Raw genomic sequence first — 18,525 nt, forward strand, 5'->3', positions numbered from 1 at the left:
GGTACTCGCGCCGCGAGCATGTTCTCGATAGAAAGAATGAGAGAGACAGAGAGAGAGTGTTCTGTTGCAAAAATAGCCCGAACGGTCGATCGATTCAGGTACATGAAGCGTTTGAAGGAAATCAGGCATAGCTAAGTATTTACCATAGTGAACACATTGTGCATATCAATGGGAATTAAAAAGTTCTATACATGTGCCGTAAAAAGGAAACTCATTTCGTTGCATATTAGTGATAATTAGAGAAATAATTGCCGACCAAACGTATATTAGTATACAAGTTATCCGATCAGCAACAAAACGGATTCGTGTTAAAGAACGTAAGTTAACGTAAACGTACAATATAGAGATATATATCGGCAGAAGGTGTACACTCAAGTTTGTATTTATATCGTATAAATATAGATATAAATATATATATATATATATTTCTTGGATATACAGACACGCGTATGTGTACTGCCTAAGTTACGCATACGTGTGCGTGTACATGTATGTAAATTTGGGCATAATGATATCGAAGAACGCCACGTGCATTCTCGGCTTATTAATCGTTTCTTCGTGATTAACACGAATTTCTCGCTTAATTTCTCTACCAATTTCTTAAACATTAACATCGTTGTCGTTGTTACGATCGATTGTTGTTATCACAGCTCGATGGCGTGTAGGTATTTGCTAATGAACATTTATAAACGCGACGAAAGGCGGTCGTTGATAGAAGCAGGTCGAAAAATCGGATGTTTCTTGCTCGAGAACACACGTTGGCCCTCCAGAGAACGATTGCTGTTACTGTTAAAGAGAGTCGTATATGTAAATTATCATCAATGGGAATACTCACGTCTAGAGGCTTCTTTAAGACGATCCAACCAGACTCTGGTTGAATCTCAAAGTACTCCAACCCTTGGTCATTGTTAGGAGAGCTCAACGAATACGTTATGGCACCGTTATTATCGGCATCCTCGTCCGATGCCGATACTCTAAGAATGTTTGTTCCGATACTGGCATCCTGTTTTATATTCTCAACGTATTGCTGAAAATAAGACGAGAAATCATTTGCAGATTGACAGAAAATAGCTGCAATATTAAGAAGATAAATTTTCTCTTAAAATTTAAATAGGACGTAAAACAGATTTAATAAGGAAATCTTCGAGAAGAAATTAATTCCATTGGAATTGAAAATTGACGATCGACTACTCAAGAGAGAAAAATATACTCTATCATCTTCAATTTATTTTTACAGAGTCGATGGCTTTATAATAATTAATTCGTTTTCTAATTAAAAACTAAAAAGATCGTTCCTAATCAATTTGGAGTATTTACGAATAATTATCATTATTACAGATGCGATGAATTTTTCTTATATTATAGTTCAGGAGCTATTAAAACACGTTATTACCAAGAAGCTCGAAAAAAGTGACAGAGGTCGTTTCTCATACGAACACTTTAATTATTTTAAATGACATATATCTGTGTATATGTAACTTCATTTACGATTCAATTAAAATGTCTCTTCTGAATAAAGAAATATATATACACATATCTATTATGACCTTTGTCTCTAATAAACGTAAAAGAAAGTAGTAAAAAATTCACTTAAAAGAATTAAAAATGGGATACAAAGCGATACATACTTTTTGCAAAATCTCGTATAACATTTTTAACCTAATTAAACGGCCTCCAACGCGATTTCACAGCAATCTCTATCGAGCAATACTCGTGCAGCAAAACGTCGAATAGCAATTTCGCCAATGAAAGGGGAAAGACTGACATATGGCGAGCGAATAATATGCAAACCACGAAGAAGTCCTCTTTCATTTGTTTCCAGCAGTAGTCCGTTAATTTATTCCGAACAGCTATCTCGTGCACAAAGTGCAAAATGCCCCGGTCAAGCATCTTTTGCATTTCTTTCAAACGTGTCCCTTTGTGTATCCCAATAGTCGCTTGAATTTCAAAGGGCATCAAATGGCGCAATACAAGCACGTGAAAGGCAATTTTCTCTTTTAGTTTTTCCCCGCCCATTACCCGCCCCTCTGTTCGCAATGAACGTTCGCTGATATTTCTCTACGGCGATGAATATCAGCAAATTGTCCGAATGAGACACGGTACAAATGCAAATGAAACGAAAGGTCAAATATGCGCTTGCTATTGAAGCACTCGTACCGGATCAACATTATCTCGCACGTTAAAAATGTGCATTTTTATTATCCTTCAAAAAATGGCACTTTTAAATTGTAAATTACATTGCTTATTTGTTTCAATAATGTTCTATTTAATTATAATAGTAATATCAGTTTATTTCTTTTAATAATGTATTTCAAACTTAAATAGATTGTAGAAACTTTTCGCATTGCAATTGTAAAGTTACAAAATCGAAAAAAAATTCGCAAACGTAGAATTTGATACCTTAAATTTCCGTTTTTTAATATCAAATTTTGCCACTCTCGTTTAAAAGACGATATTTCTTTTCTGTTGTGTAAGAAAATCTTATTACGTATTTGTCTCTGAAAAATTCGCTTTCTCTGTCGTTGAAACTACCGTTAGTAATCTTGCATTCCATAATTATAGGCGTACAAACGCTTACTGAAACTAATATTCATTATTATACCTCGCAGATAATGGATTAGAGCTTCAAAAAGATTGCCTTGAAAGAACATCGTATAACTTTGCTACGCGTTAAGAACAGTCATTGTAACGAACGTTGTAAGAAGCAGAGAAGTCTCCTCTTTAAAATGCATTTTGTTTCAAGTCGATACGACTTTCCGTTCTTGAGAAATGATTGTCTAAATGGGTCCGTAATTTCGGTTGTTCTACTCCGACCTCTCACTCGCACTCTTGGGTCTCTCTCTCGCACGTGTCGCGGACGCCCATAACTTTCGACGGCTTGCGGTGGTCAGTGACGCTGAGACTAGTGACACGCATTTGCACGAAAAAAGTAGGTCACGGCTACTTGAGCGAACACTCAATAAACTATTTTACATTCCGCTCTTTAAAGACTTATATCTCGGAAACCAATTGAGATATCGGCATGAAATAAAAACCATCGTGAAGAGCACATGTTACTCTATATTTAGAGATGCTTTGCGTGGAAAATTTTATCATTCTTCTGGGAGCATTTTGCATTTCAAATTAGCGTTTCATTAGAATATAAAATCACGATCTAAAAGATATTTTAATCACTTTGATTTTATACCTCACATTGAGTTGTCGATCGAGAAAGATTTTACAGATGAAATTGCATTCTTGTTGCAAAGATTGGATTGTCAATTTTTTTCTTTTCTGTGAAATGTTTATAGCTTAGTACTATAAGAAGTTTCTTAGCTTTAAGCTTTGATAATTTTACTCACCTGGCGATCGAATAATGGTGGGTTATCATTGATATCGGTGATTTCTACAGTGAAGGAGCAAACACCTTCCAAAGAAGGTTCACCCTGATCCGTTGCTTTAACCGTTACAGATACAAATTTTCCATCATCTCCTTCACGATCAAATACCTGAAACATCGAAATAGTTGTAGACTCTATCGACTTTAATACCTTACACGTTCATTTTTACTTAAGATATCATGATACTATTAGAAACGTCTAAATTTTTTATCTTGTCATTTAACCCTGCTGCTAAAATAACCAAAACTGTCAACGTTCTTCTACATACTACATTATGCTGCAGTTATAACCATTGTTGGAATGTAAAAAATCAGTGATTTTCTAAACATGACTGCCACAATACTCTTCAAATCTTAGTATATTACATACCAATTTTCCAATTAGTGATTAATTTCAATTTTTCGACTGAAATATACATATTTCATTCACTCTATACAAGCATAATCGACGTTCTACCATACTAAAAGCTATATTTTCCATTTGAAAATTAGCACGATATATGAACAATGTTACACTATGACAGCAGGAAGATATATACCTCGATTAATCGTTAAACAAGTCCCTCAAAAGGTTACTTATTATTATGTATAAAAGTTAGTTATTTACACCAGGGTTAAATACTTGTCGAAGAATCCCACATCCCACAAATTCTCCAAAAGCTCGCTCATAACGAACCTCATATAACCTATTTAATCTACAGCAAAATATACCTTATTCGTCAAAACTTGGCCAGTCTCTTCGTCGACGGTGAACTTGGTTCCTTTCTGATTCGGTTGTTGAACGATCGAGTACTTCACTTGTCCATTCACGCCTTTATCCTTGTCAGTAGCCTGAACCTTTATCACGGTACTGCCGTTGGGCGCACCTTCTTCGACTTTCGGAATATACGTTTTACAGTCATTAAAAACAGGCTTGTTGTCATTCACGTCCGTGATGAAGACCACGACAACAGCTGTGCTGGCGTGCGTGGTCAAGTCTCCGTTAGGACAACAGGCACCGTCGTCGAGGGCGGTCACGTTCAGCTCGTACTTGTCTCTGTCAAGCGAGATCTCCTTCCCGTGAAGACGGATCACTCCTGTGATCTCTTCGATCACAAATTGACCGGATGTGGTGTTACCGTCACCGAAACGAAACCGAACGTTGTCTCCGTCCTTGTCAGAGGCGACGACAGTTGTCACGAGGGTGTTTGGCCCAGCGTTCTCGTCGACGTTCGGCGTGTACACTTGCTGCGAGAACTTTGGCTCCTCGTCGTTCTTGTTCTTCGTGTATATACGCACTGTCGCAGTGCCGGTTTTTGGTGGTTGTCCTGCAAATGCGAAGAGACGTTAGAGCAGGATTCGTTCGTGTAATATTTTAACTAAAGCGATAGAATTTTGATCAAATATTTCTTGGGTAACTTTGAAAAGACGAATATATCTTGAGAGGTTAGTAGAAGGTTAGTATTGTACGATGCAGTTGATAAATTACTGTATTCGATATGCTTTCGTAGACATAGCAAAAGTCGAGAGTTTTTATTTATTTATTTTCCAAGTCTGACACGAAGAAAATGAACGAATGAAAGATTTGATTTTTATGTAACTGGTATATCATTTAGTCGAACCCATTGTTCATACAAGCAAGTGAAATTTATAGAAAGAGATGGAAATACGGGTCATCTATTTTCATATTACCAAGGAAGGAATACATTATACGACTACGTGCGTAACATTTTTATATATTGCACTGGTCCAAGGAAATATTAAAAATTATAGAGTACGATATCGTTTCATACAATCCACAATTTTTCGATCTCATATTATACAAAGACACGTGAAAAATTAAGTCTCGAATAATTTAATTTATCACAGAGGAATGAAAAATTCAGTTGCGAGAAAATGGATACTGCTTTCACCTTAAAATTAAGTAATGGGTACATAGAAATGAGTAGTTTCGTTGTATTTGGTTAAGTTAGATATATCAGAATAGTTTATTCTCAATCTAACAAATTATGCTATTTATTAGATCAATAATAAAATAATATATAATAATATATTAATAATAGAATATATAATACTAATAATGAAAGTAAATAGCTATACAGTTCATAACAAAAATCGGAATTATTAATATTGCACATTATAATATCAATATAAAATAGTATTATAATGGTATTACTTATTGTATCATCGGTACAACGTTTAATGCTTCTGCGAATGTAATGACCCTTGTATAACTCTATTTCAATGAGTGATATAGTATAATACAAGAGACGTGGAAAAATGAAAGAGAGAAAATACGTTACCTTTGTCTTTAGCAGTGACAACGAATTCGTAATAAGCATTGTTGTTATCAGCGTCGAGTTGTTTCTTGTTAACTATGATGCCGCTCAAGTCCACGCTGAAATGGTCGTCCGACACCAGATACTCTATTTCCGCGTTAGCACCGGAATCCGCGTCGGTTGCTTTCACTTTCAGTATACTTGTGCCTAACGATATATCCTCGTCCACATTGTGGGCTTGGTAATCAGGCAACTCAAACTTGGGTGCGTTGTCATTCACATCCGTAACTCGTATGGTCAACTGAAAGGTTACGTGAGAATTTCAGTAAACCAGAATATGACGATATTTCGCTATTTTTCCAATTTTTCTTTTTTTAATAATTTTTCTTTTTATCGTTACTCAGCTACTTTCTTCGTATGGATAAAAATTCGAGTAACATTTCATCACGATTAATTTGAATTCTTGGAATAATTTATATTCCAATTATTTCGGTAATAATTTGCAAATCGAAACTATGTCTCACACGTGTGAGAAAATTCGATATAAAATTAAATTATACGCGTATATGAAATATATGCACGTGTACACGTGTATGTTTAATACACGCTCAAAACTAATATCTCTAATATAAATAATTATATTTCATAATATCAGTAATACAATCGGTCAATTAATTGCGAATATCGAGAAGATATGCATGCTTGTGAATAATATATAAATAAAAATATATATGTACGTCGACGGTTGTAGAGAATCCTCCGGAATCTTCAGTAGCAGTGACAATAAGCGAATAAATGTGAGGTTGACGTAGATCCTCGAAATCTAATTCTTTAGCCAGTCTCACGATGCCTGTTGTTGGCCCGATATTGAACGTTCCCGCAGCTCCTTGCACTTGTGCCTTCAGCGTGTAGCGAATTTCGCGATCAGCGAATGATTTTGCTTTCACAGATATGATACTGAAACACAAATGCAACGCTTTTCATGATGCAAACATTTCGTCTCCGAATTTCGATACTCGGTCGAAATAACATCGAAACCTATATAAACACCGATACTATTTATTTATTCGTTCATTTATTTACATAGAGGAAAAGATCACAGTAGCATACAATATAAATACACTTAACCCTTTGCACTCGGCGATCTTTTCGTTAGAGAAACAGCAATTCGAAGACTTTCTGCCATAATGACGATGATATTTTCAAAATGATAAATAAGAAGTGCAAATTAATTGTAAGACGTAGAATTATTTTACTTCGATATTTCACGCGTCGTTGGGCAATTTTAAATTCGATATATTAATTAACAACGATCTTTAGAATCTGATCAAATGGTGACTGAGAGTCGCCTCTTGAGTGCAAAGGGTTAGAACGTGAAAATTTATCTATGTACTCTGTCAAACTTCATTTCTCTATTTAAAATCTGATCAAATGGTGACTGAGAGTCTCCTCTCGAGTGCAAAGGGTTAGAACGTGAAAATTTATCTATGTACTCTGTCAAACTTCATTTCTCTATTTTTGCAATTCTATTCTAGAATAAAATTCAAATTTTTTTAATCTCTGATTAATAAAGTCTTCAAAATTTCCTAATCGAATAGAAATAGCAATAACTTTAACTAAAATTAGATTTAACTGATTTCGAGTTTTCATTGCAACATATACCCATGAAATATACACACACAACATATAAATGTATATTATAAATAACGCGTTCAAAAAGTTATGTAATATAAAATATATATACGCTCTCTACTTGGAATTTTATAGAGATTTCGAAGATATTCCCGATATTTATCGCCCCGATATCTCGACATGAGTCTCCGGCCATAATCATCTCTTCATGCATCATAATTTCCCCATAATTCCCCTAGAATCGACTGGAACACGAATAACGTCGACGCTAGGAAAAGCACGAGAACATTCAACTCACTCGGAGTCCTTCTTCTGGTTTTCCGGTACGTCTTTCTCGTACGCCAACATGTAGAACTGCGGCGCGCGTTTTCCACCTACGATCGATAGCCGTTCCTCAGGAGTCGACTGAAAACGCTTCTCGTCTAAACGGCCGTTCTGATCCTCGGCTTTCACGTACAGAACGTATTCCATGTCCAGCTGGAAGATATCGGTCCCACGGGTGCGTACGACGCCGGATCGCTCATCTACCTCGAAACGGCCTCCAGCTGCAAAGCAAAACGTGTGCCATTTGTTTTTCACTTAATTTTACGGCCACCGACAGCCAACGGAAGGGATCCGTTGCTTCGCGCGGCAATCCCGTGGATATTTCATGAAAAGCGATCTCGATAGTACAACGGGGACCTTTGTGACGAACTAAAACAACCAAAGGGATCAATTTTCATAGTCTTTCCTTTTCTTCCCTTTCTATTTCTCTATTCTTCTATATCAACGTTTTCTCTTTCCACGACTAATGAAAATCGTAATTGGAATTGTCCTTTGATGTCGACGGATGTCATAAATATTTTATGGATTTCAAAGTGTTCTTTGGAAACGTGCCTTTCTCTTATCACTAATCGCCACGTGATATTAATTTGATGAATGTATTTTTATACAGAAGTTTATCGTTTGTATAATTGGATATTTCTTTGTCATTTACTACTTTTTACTGTGATTTTATTATTTTACGAAAATTCACGAATCGAAAGGATATTTTTTATGAGGAATTAAATTGGAATTAGATTTTCCTTTATTTTTGGTGTAAATACCAAGAGTCATATGAAATCAAATTAACATCACGTCACCGGTGATGGTTTATACAACAATGTAATAGATTTCGGTTTAGAACAGAAATCGTTGGTCCTGACAAGTCTGGAAATTGATTTTTTAAATTAATACCTATATAAAATATACCTAAATATATAAATTAATGCAAATAAATTATATTATATAAATTATACCTAATAAATTCTACAAATTCTAATCCTAATAAATTCTACTAATTCTAAAAATAGTGGTTCATACTTCCCGAGTACTTCGAATATGTTTCATTTCTGCAGTGATATTTTAACTTATTTCTCGCAAAAATCAATTTGTAAAAAATTAATCCGAAATGGAGCCCAAAATTCTCCGTTTTCACGTTTCAACTTCGATAAGCCGCATTCGATGGTCACCATGTTTTTCAGTTGCGCACGAATTTGTCAATTTTGCTTTGGTCTGATTCCAGCTTAAACTGTTAAAAATTGAACGTAGGTCCTACATCCAATAAAGTATAGCATGAAAAAAAAAAGAATAAATAAAAAACGAACATGAAATTTTCGTTTATTACTAGCTGTCTCTGTAAAAAGTATTTCATTTTCGATCGGTCCACACAATTTTTACTCTCGATTCACGACCAAATTCTGCTTTCTTGTTAAAATTTCATCGTTCAATTAAATTCTCGTGTTCCAAAACGAATTGATATATTTAGAAATTTTATACGACCTTTCAATTTCCTGTCCTGTAAAGACACTTTCACATGGAGCTAAGGCTCGATTAAAAATTATTGGATATCAAATCTAATCCGCGTTGCAACGAAAGATCAATTAAAAATATAAATCTCTCCTTTGCAGAGAATATCGTTCAATCCAATATTTACATTCTGTTTCCATCGCGATTTAACAGTAAATAAACTGCAATCTACCAAAGATAAAAGATTACTACGCCCCGCAAAAATCCGAATTTTCTCATTGGCTGACCGTTTCATTAGCAAACTTTTCTGCGAATTTTCAGAATAAACCATCATCCATCGGCATTCGTTGGACGATCCACGGGAGCCAAGCCAGTGGCGATCGACGAGTGAGCCACGTGCAAACCCCTCTATCATTTCTGTCGATTATTCGTCATAATTTCGCTCGCAATTACGGCATTATTCCCGTGACGGAGTAATTCCCAGCTGGACGAACGTTACACGTCGGCTAATTACACGCGACTCACGCAACGTCCGAGAATTTCACCGACGTGTTTTCATGCCTCGATTGGCAACGTGCGGGATAAACAGGTAATATCCAATTCATACGTACTGCGATCTCGTACGATGAAGTAGTGAATATTGCTGTCGGTGTCAGGATCTCTGGCTTGAAGGGTAAACACGTGAGTATTCGGCGGTGCATTCAGCTGTACGACCGTTTCCATTGGCAGAGGCCGATTTATGAAGTGCGGTGGCTCGTCGTTAACGTCCTTCACGTTGATAATGACACGCTGATTGTCCGTGTCTGTAATCGTCGATCGATTATTGATACCGGTCTGCAACGGTGGACTACCATTGACAGAAAACGGTGGACAGTGTTCAAAGGCGGTGACCGAACATCGTTTGACATTATCTTGTCTGACGCTTTGACCTTTGGCCTGTTAAATCCAACACGAGCCTTCAAATGAAATTCCTCCGTGCACGGTATATCGAGCACTCTGCTATCGTACATGCTATTTCGAGCATGGTGGAAACAGTTATGTCACGCATTCGATGGATGAAGAGGTGACGGACGGATTAAGAGATCCGATCGAAGGTCGCATTGGTGGACCGTAATGGTGGAAAATGAAATTAATGGCTGGTTTGGGTAGTAGAGAATGGTAATAAAATTGGGATGGGCAAATTCATCGACGATTCGGGAAAATTTCATTCGCCATTGTCGAGGATTCCTTTGGAAATTGGCGTGTTCCTGTTATGTCCTTTGTTAGGCTATTCCGACTGGGTATTGAAGTTTCGTTACAGAAATTATATAATATGAAATGTTCTATACAATACGTTATAGGAAACCGTGATATGGAATATTTTGAATAATTTTATTAGTCAAATTATAGAGAATATTTCACAGAGGGTGTGGCAGAATATAGTATGTTTCAATGTAATTTTTTAATACTCTAATTGTGTCAAAGATTTTACAAAATGTTATACAGAATGCAGGCTAAAGAATACCATACTGAAAATGATATATGGAATTTTATGTGGAATGTAGAATACAGAACAAAGAGTAAGGAATGTTTTATGGAACTTTATGTGGAATGCAGGATATGGAATATAAAATATTGAATATTAGATAGAACCGATAATTTTGCGTGATTTTATTATTTCGCTTGTATAGAATTCTTTTATAGAATATTATGCAGAATGTGAGTGTATAATAATATATAAAATTTAAATTATCAGGTGCCATATTGGATATCTGTAGGATATCAAATGTAAGATAGGGAATATTTCATCTAATTTCGTTATTTTAACTAAATCAAATATTGCATAGATGATATAATAGAATATAGGATATCATAAAAATATAAAGTATGGAATACTGTATATGAAATAAAATGTCTAATATTATATGAAATACAAAGAACACAGAATACCATACAGAATATAAAATATTCCATATAATTATGTTACTCTGATCGAATAAAATAATATTTCGAAAGTAGAGAATATCCTTAGAGAATCTAACCAACGCCGACTCTGATCGAATTTTTGGAAAATTGCTTCGGATCGGCTTTAAAGTCTTATCTGGGCCGTTGTCAACCTAGCGTCAAACACTCTGTCACCGAGGCTTTCATCGGCAAAGAAATTTGGTTTATTAACTTACATCACTTTCCGTCACCGCCTATAAACACTGTCGACTCAGCAAAATAGCGCTCTACCATCGGCATAGCAAGCTCCGATTTAAACAAGCATTAAATGCAAGAAGCTGCGAAACTTCTGCACTCTGTGCAAACCGTACAACTACGAAAGCTGCTGCTAATCACATGTGATATGTGCAAATCGTTCTTTTGTTAATGCATATGCGTAAAATGATCGCGAAGAAAGGACAGAAAAAAAATAAAATAAGGATGACACGTGTTTCTACTTACATTGAAGTCCTGTGGAAGCCAAGAATGCGGGAAAGAAAACATTCGTCATTAATAAGAGTGACACGAAAGCGTGGATAATTAAAGTGCGGACGTACGGCAAGAAATACCCTGGAATTTCTTGCGGGCGACTTGCATAATGATTAACGGATCATCGTTCGTTAAATGGGCTAGTATTCAAAGAAAAATGAGGTTAAGGATGAGACATACCTTCTTCTTGTTAAAAAAACAGTTGATCTTTTCTAAGTCTATCGGGTGTACAGTTATTTAATTATTCGAGTGTACTTGTTAAGTAATTCAAGTGTATATGGTACGTAGTATAAGCGTGTAATCCAGAAGTACATAATTAACTTGGAAATAATTAAATAAAAGTAGTTTTTACTTGAATCGTATCATTTCAATTAATTATCATTTTTACGTGAAAATGATATATATGTGTCTGTGGGAGTATGAATATAGTATAAACGGTATTATAGCCTGTAGTCAAATGAAACAGACGATTGAAACCAGCAATTTGTACGCCATTATTTTTCTATGTATTATTTTATAATGAATATTCCAATATTAATTCATAAGTATTCCCGTATATATTTTTCACATACACTGAAAACCTTTTAAGACGTTTATTTCGAAATACATTTTATGAAGTCTGTTGGTACATTAAGTGTATTTATTCTCGACCCATTTTCATGAAAATTGGCATAGACGTATTCAAGTGAATTATGCATAGTATGCCGAGACATTTTCTCAATTTTCCAATTTCCCAAATTTTAGTTTAAAACAATAAAGCATTCAACTTTAAAACATTCCAATTTTGCCAGATTTCATAGAAATGCAGAATTAAAGTGATTTAATAATGAAAAATCGTGCATTGAAAGAGTAATTAATTTTAATCAGTTCCAACATGTCTGCTTCATTTGCGATGAAATTTTTCAAAAATTATTGAATTTCTACAAACTTTATGCATGTTAAAGTACAATGAAAAAAATTCCATTACAAATGTAGATCATGGTTGTGCATTTCGGCATGAAAAATTCACAGCGAGCTAGATTTATCATAGCGGAAATTCCTCAAATCAAAGGTATGTTCGCCCTTAAATGACAAAAATGAAAAATCAAATCAAAAATCAAAGTTCATCGTGAAGCTGCAAGTAAACAGATTCAATTCAAGAAAAATCTCAAACGTCGACGTTCTTCAGAACCATGACAACGTAATAATTTCGCGAGCACACTGTGTTGCTAAATAACGTTAACGCACCGGAATACGACGTAATTTAATTCCTTCCGGCCCCTTCACGCGTAACACGCGTCCCGCTCATTTTTCTCGGTGAAATTGTAATTAGCGCACGACTACCACCGCACGAACTATTACCCATTCCGAAAGGAAATTGTATCAACGTGCGAGCCGCCCGCAAAAAGGTTCGCATCGAACCCTTTCATATTTCTTGCCGAGCCTCCCTTGTAATTGTCACGTGCTACTATCGCGAGGGTCGATCGATGTACAGTGGAACGTCGATTATGCGAATTTTGATTGTACGAATTCTCATTACACGAATGATCGATTATGCGAATTTTCATTACACGGTTGACCGAAATCCGAATACAGAAATTCTGCATCAAATTACAATGGGTAGAGCATCGGAACGGATGCTGCATAAATATCTGTTTCAGAGAAAGTTTATAATTTGAAAACATGTAAAAGGGTACAATTTATGTCGTAATTTCTATTTTATTTATTAGGTATATTTTCTTTCGCGCGAATGCATTTATGTTTGGAAATTGATGAATTTTTTCACGATTTATGACACGATTCAAAATTTGCTTAGCATTTGTTTGGAAGTCGTTTCGCAGTTAATCCGGATGATCGAGGTTCTACTGTATCGATCGATTTCGTACGATCGTGCACGGTGTCTAAGAAGCGCAGGTTGCCGCCCCCTTTTTCGAGAGGAAGCTCGCGGAGGAAGAGGAAGACCCGAGCCACAGCATAGATAAACGACGTGAATGGCGAATGGGTCGATGCATGTAGTATACGAAGTATAGCGACGAGTAAAAATTCAAATTATACCCTTGTATGGACACCGTATATACGATGGGTGGTACCATGAACACCGTTCTTCGGCCATCGGGACGAGGAACAAAATAAAGATTAATTAAGGGAAACGACAAATTAATTTTTGTGTTCGTACAGAATTTGGAAGAATTTGAAGGTCTAGTTTCTGTGGAGAGCGATACTGAAAAAAGAGGCGTAATTTACGTAACTTGATTGTAAATGAAATTTGTAATTCAAAGGTATTAATTTCGATAAATTAATTAATAGAGATATATGATTACGAAGAATACAAAATAACATAAAATAATTAAAGAGTGGTAACGAGAATTAATAAGATGGAATAATTGTAAATAACATAGGTATCATTTGTATTATACTTTATAGTAAAAACTTGCGCAGTGTTTAATTTTTCTAAATGAGAATCCTATCAAAGAGTAACAATAATCGCAAGAATTTCATTTATTATAATAATAAATAAAAAATTTTAATGTCCTCGAAAACTCTCCAAAAGTAAGTGCCTACGATAATTTCAGTATCACCCTTTAACTGCGAAAATATCCTTCTCGTTTAATAATGAAAGAAGAAAAACAAAAAATAAAAAAAAGAAATTAAAAAACAAAATGGATACAGGATTTTGAAAAAAAAGGGAAAATTCGCGAGTGTGTAAGTATATGGGAAGCAAATGTATGGAGATTCCTTACCTGTGTTCGTAATAGTCACCCAAAAATCAATGGTCTTTTCCGAACCCAGTTCTTCATAATCCCATTTCTGTTTCACAATGACCGAGCCATTCGAGTCGACAGTGACCCACTTATTCTCGTCTCTAATCTTGTACGTCTCCTTCTCGTTCTCCTTCTCCAGATAAAACACTATCTTTCCTTCCTTGTCGCCGTCAGCCTCCGTGAAATCCACTTTCTTCGTCGGTCTAACAGCCCTGGTCACCCGTCGCTTCTGTATCCGATGAATCGCTACCTCGGACGTCGGATTGGACGTCAAGAACCGAATGACAACCTTGGCCGGTTTCTCCGACGATTTGTTCGGTGTGCGGACGTCGTGAGCTTCCACAAGAACCACGCACTCGGTGTCCTGCTCCATGGTGACTTCCGGCTCTCCAACAAGCATTAGCTCTCCGGTTTGCGGCACAACGACCAGCAGACTGCTCGGCGTGATCAATTTGTACGCGACTTTGTCTCCGTCAGCATCCTTGGCCAGCACCTTGCCCACCGTCGAGAAACGTTTCCATTCCGGAAGAGCTACCGAGTTCTCGCTGACGCTGCCCAAGTTCATCGGTCTGATCTCGAAAATGTACAGCTCCTTCTCGAACACTGGCCTGTTGTCGTTCTCGTCCAGCACGTGCACCACGCCGCTGATCTGCGAGCTGCTGAGCAAATAGCTGTCAGAGGCGTGGATCACGACCGTGTAGAGTCGCTTGATCTCTCTATCCAGAGGCTTTGCGGTCACCATCCTGACACCTTCCTTTTGGCTGTTCAGCGTCAGGTTAAAACCCATCTGATTCGAGTCTTCCTGCTTCAGCACGAACGGTCTGTCTCCTGTCTCGTCCGGCAGGATCATGTAGTGAACCGGGAAGCTCCCGTGAGCCCTCAACACTGGGAAACCCTCGATCAAGGTGCCCGCTGCGGAATTCTCTAGCACCTCTCCGATACCTAGCTGGTCGTGCGAGAAGGTGATCATGTTTCTGCGATTAATCACGTACAGATGAAGGAAATGCGTCTCTGTGTTGTTGGCCAGTTCCTCCAGTATAACCAGGTTCACTCGTCGGTTGACCAGCGGCGACAGGTCGGACGTGGTCATCACTAGACCGTTCCCGAGCACGGTGAAGAACTTGGAAAAACCATTATCCACTAGACGAAAGTTCGACGGCTGTTTCGTCTCGAGTAACGTCACCTCGTAGCCCGGGTAAACGTCATGGGGTAGGACTACCACTTTATCGCCACCCACCGACACCGTGGCCACCAGCAGGACCCCGAACGCGAGTATACGCCACATCGTGCTGCCTCTTGTCCGCTCCGCTTTCAGTAGGTTCGCTCCTTTACTAGACCATGAGTGCTGACACCATCTGAAATTGAAGAAGAGACGCGCTGGTGAGTGGGAGGGTGCGTGAAGCAGCGTTGAGGGTGGTTTATGGCTATCGACATGGAAGATGGGCTGTGTGAATCGAGTTGGGTAAGTGCTTGGAATTCTAGCAAGGGCTTTAAGTAAATGCAATTATTCTGCGAGTGTTGTGACAGGTGAGTACTGGAATATCCTTGGATATCGAATATTATTACATGGATAATTTAATATTTATGCTATGGAAAATGTTAATTATATATATATGATATTTAATATATATATTAATATTAGTAAATTACAGTGTAATGTTATATTCGGTATAATAAATTTAAGGTATGTATGAAATATAAAAATTCTTATGTAGTAATTGTGTTATATTAACACTAGAATCGGCAATGTGATTAAGTTGACTTGTTCCGGACTGTTTGTTTCTGCAACTGTTGAATGTAAATTAATTTCGGCAAAGTTAATGTTGATTTTTACTCAAACAGGATAATAATTGCGTATGCTTCTTTATTTTCATTGCACCACTTCTGGTAGAGATAAGTGACTCTAGTGCTCACATGTTAATCAGGTTAACTTAGCCAGAACTTCCTACAGTCACAAAATTGCAATTTTCTATCAAATTTGGAGTTGGATCGAGTAGAAGTATAAAGTAATACTTGATATAAACGTACGGAAGTATTAAAAGTTAAAATATTGCTAAGAAGATGAATTATTTTTTTAATTATTTTTTTTTTAACAAGCATTATATGATAGAATTCTATTAAATTGATAAAAAGAATAGAAGACATTATTATTATTGCAAATAACGTATTACATCTATATTAAAAATTTTGTAGAAGAATAATCTTATTTAATTTAAACAGAAGCTTTCAAAGCATTTCATTATAATTTTATATCACGGTATAATTGACAAAGCCACGTTGGCAGCTAAAGGACGGTGAAAAAGGAACAGGACAAAAGATAGTCAACTCGGTGGAACTAAAATCTACTAAATGACGCTAAATAAGCATGACAGACGTCCCACTTATCATTTATAATATTCCAGCAATATCGTCATATAGCATCAATTAAAGATAATTAAATTATAAACGTACAGTATAATTTGCTGCTTGATTGACTCAGCTATTATTCGTAATAAATATAAACGTCACAATATTTTCTTAAAATAAAGAGAAACAGGGACACAAATAATAGACAATCAGACGAGTGTGGAAATAAAATAATACGAAAAATGAATTCTCCGTTTGAAAGAGAGAAAGCTATTCAGGCCATCAACGTTTCCTTTTTGCCTCGATATTTGAGTCAGCTTCGGCTCCTCGAGTTAAGGAGTTGCGAAACGTCACGCGTTCCCATGTCGATTATCTCGCGAAAATTGCGCTAGAAACGAAGATCGACAATCCGGAAACGACGATAAATTATTTCGACGACCATAATCCGTTGGCTGATTCAGATTTATGCTTCCCTTTAAACAGACACGGACACGCGAACACATCTGCGTCGACGTGACGAGGCAGGGTGATATTGATATTAGCCATAGATATTTTTCGTGCATTCGTTATAGTATGAGCTATACCATGAGTTACACGTAAAGTACCTTATTGACGTTTAATACTTGACTACTCATACCTAATTTTTAGATATTCAAAATGATACCGAGCATATGAGAATAATGTACATTAGAAACTATTGTCGTGGAATTTTGTTATTTCGCATAGAATTTCTTAAATTAAAATTGCTATGTATATGCTTGTCATTATTAATGATCGAATGTATTTATCGTTTATTTGATACGGGATTTATTTGTGATAGAAAAATATAAAATTATTTTCGCAAATTCATTTTGCAAAAAATTAAACTTAGGTTCGGCTCAGTATGTACTTCCATCGAAATTTTGTAATTAATCTTGAAATTCATTAACGTCAAAGGTACGCGAATTAGACCACTTTTATAATTACTGATACGTATGAAAATGTATCGTTTCCTTTAAAAATAATACGTGTATTTGAATTTCTTTTGGTATTCCAATAAGCAACTTATTTTATCTGGGAACACTGCCTTCTTGAAAATTATAAATTATATATATTCAAAGCTACGTAAATATTTCATGGAAACAAATTATTTAACCCACTTTTTATTAAAAATTAATTAACACCATTATCGATGATATTCATGGTATTTTTGTCGTGATAGTCATGAAAAATGGAAATTACCGGTGTAAATTACCAAAAATGTGGTGGAATAATTTTAACAAACTCATGTAAAATATCAATCAGCCGAATAAATCGATGCTTACCTGGTCTGTCATAAATTAACGATTCATTGGACATTTTCATTATTTCGTCTTATTGTCCAATCGCGATTCGTATTGATTCCTGAAATCTGTTTGAAATGAAAGGCGAACCGGTCTCAATGGGACGACGATGAGGCATAATTAGCGGGATTCGTGCCATTCTGATTGCAGAGGGTTGGCTTTAAATTACGTTTCAACACTTAGCTGCTTATCGTTCTGCTGATACCATATGGAATACCATGTTGTGGACGTTTGGAGTAGATAATTTCCACGTATGCTATTCGCGAAACGGTGCGTTCACGGTGGAGTTTGCATTTGCTGTTTCAACGACGAGCAAGAGATTTTATATCCGCATCACGATCCAACTGCAGGTCTCGTGACTGAACAATTTGCGAATTGAAATTAGCAAAATTATACTTGGCCCGCTTATTTCGAATCTGTGCATACTTTAATAATAATCATTCCGACATGACATTTGGGAAAATGAAGCTTCCTATTTTGAATTCCGATTATATTTCAAAATATCTAGTTTACTATTATGATACAGTCAGAAAGTTGAAAGCATTTTAGTATTATTTTGACACATTATTTTATACAACAATACGTGTTTATATATTTTATGTTTTTACTGCATTAGAAATGGAAGTCAG

At 36.2% G+C, this 18,525-nt stretch overlaps 1 protein-coding gene across 4 annotated transcripts in view; it reads right to left on the reverse strand.

The window, feature by feature from the left end:
* Positions 1-18,525, reverse strand: part of LOC108555632 (neural-cadherin) — a 424,295-nt gene that overhangs the window by 356,289 nt on the left and 49,481 nt on the right. For 2 of the 4 annotated variants that reach the window (XM_017911405.1, XM_017911404.1), the window contains exons 2-10: positions 14,208-15,583; positions 13,522-13,569; positions 9,648-9,839; positions 7,568-7,814; positions 6,375-6,594; positions 5,662-5,938; positions 4,091-4,686; positions 3,342-3,488; positions 836-1,027 (exon numbers count right to left, since the gene is read on the reverse strand). In XM_017911405.1, coding sequence (XP_017766894.1) covers positions 836-1,027; positions 3,342-3,488; positions 4,091-4,686; positions 5,662-5,938; positions 6,375-6,594; positions 7,568-7,814; positions 9,648-9,839; positions 13,522-13,569; positions 14,208-15,513 — 3,225 coding nt within the window. In that variant the 5' untranslated portion in view covers positions 15,514-15,583. Of the gene's footprint in view, positions 1-835; positions 1,028-3,341; positions 3,489-4,090; positions 4,687-5,661; positions 5,939-6,374; positions 6,595-7,567; positions 7,815-9,647; positions 9,840-11,460; positions 11,470-13,521; positions 13,570-14,207; positions 15,584-18,525 lie in introns of all 4 variants that reach the window. The other 2 variants (XM_017911406.1, XM_017911407.1) reach the window with 2 other exon arrangements.

This window comes from Eufriesea mexicana, unplaced genomic scaffold (assembly GCF_001483705.2).
Source record: "Eufriesea mexicana isolate 0111107269 unplaced genomic scaffold, ASM148370v2 scaffold202, whole genome shotgun sequence".
Lineage (NCBI taxonomy): Eukaryota > Metazoa > Arthropoda > Insecta > Hymenoptera > Apidae > Eufriesea > Eufriesea mexicana.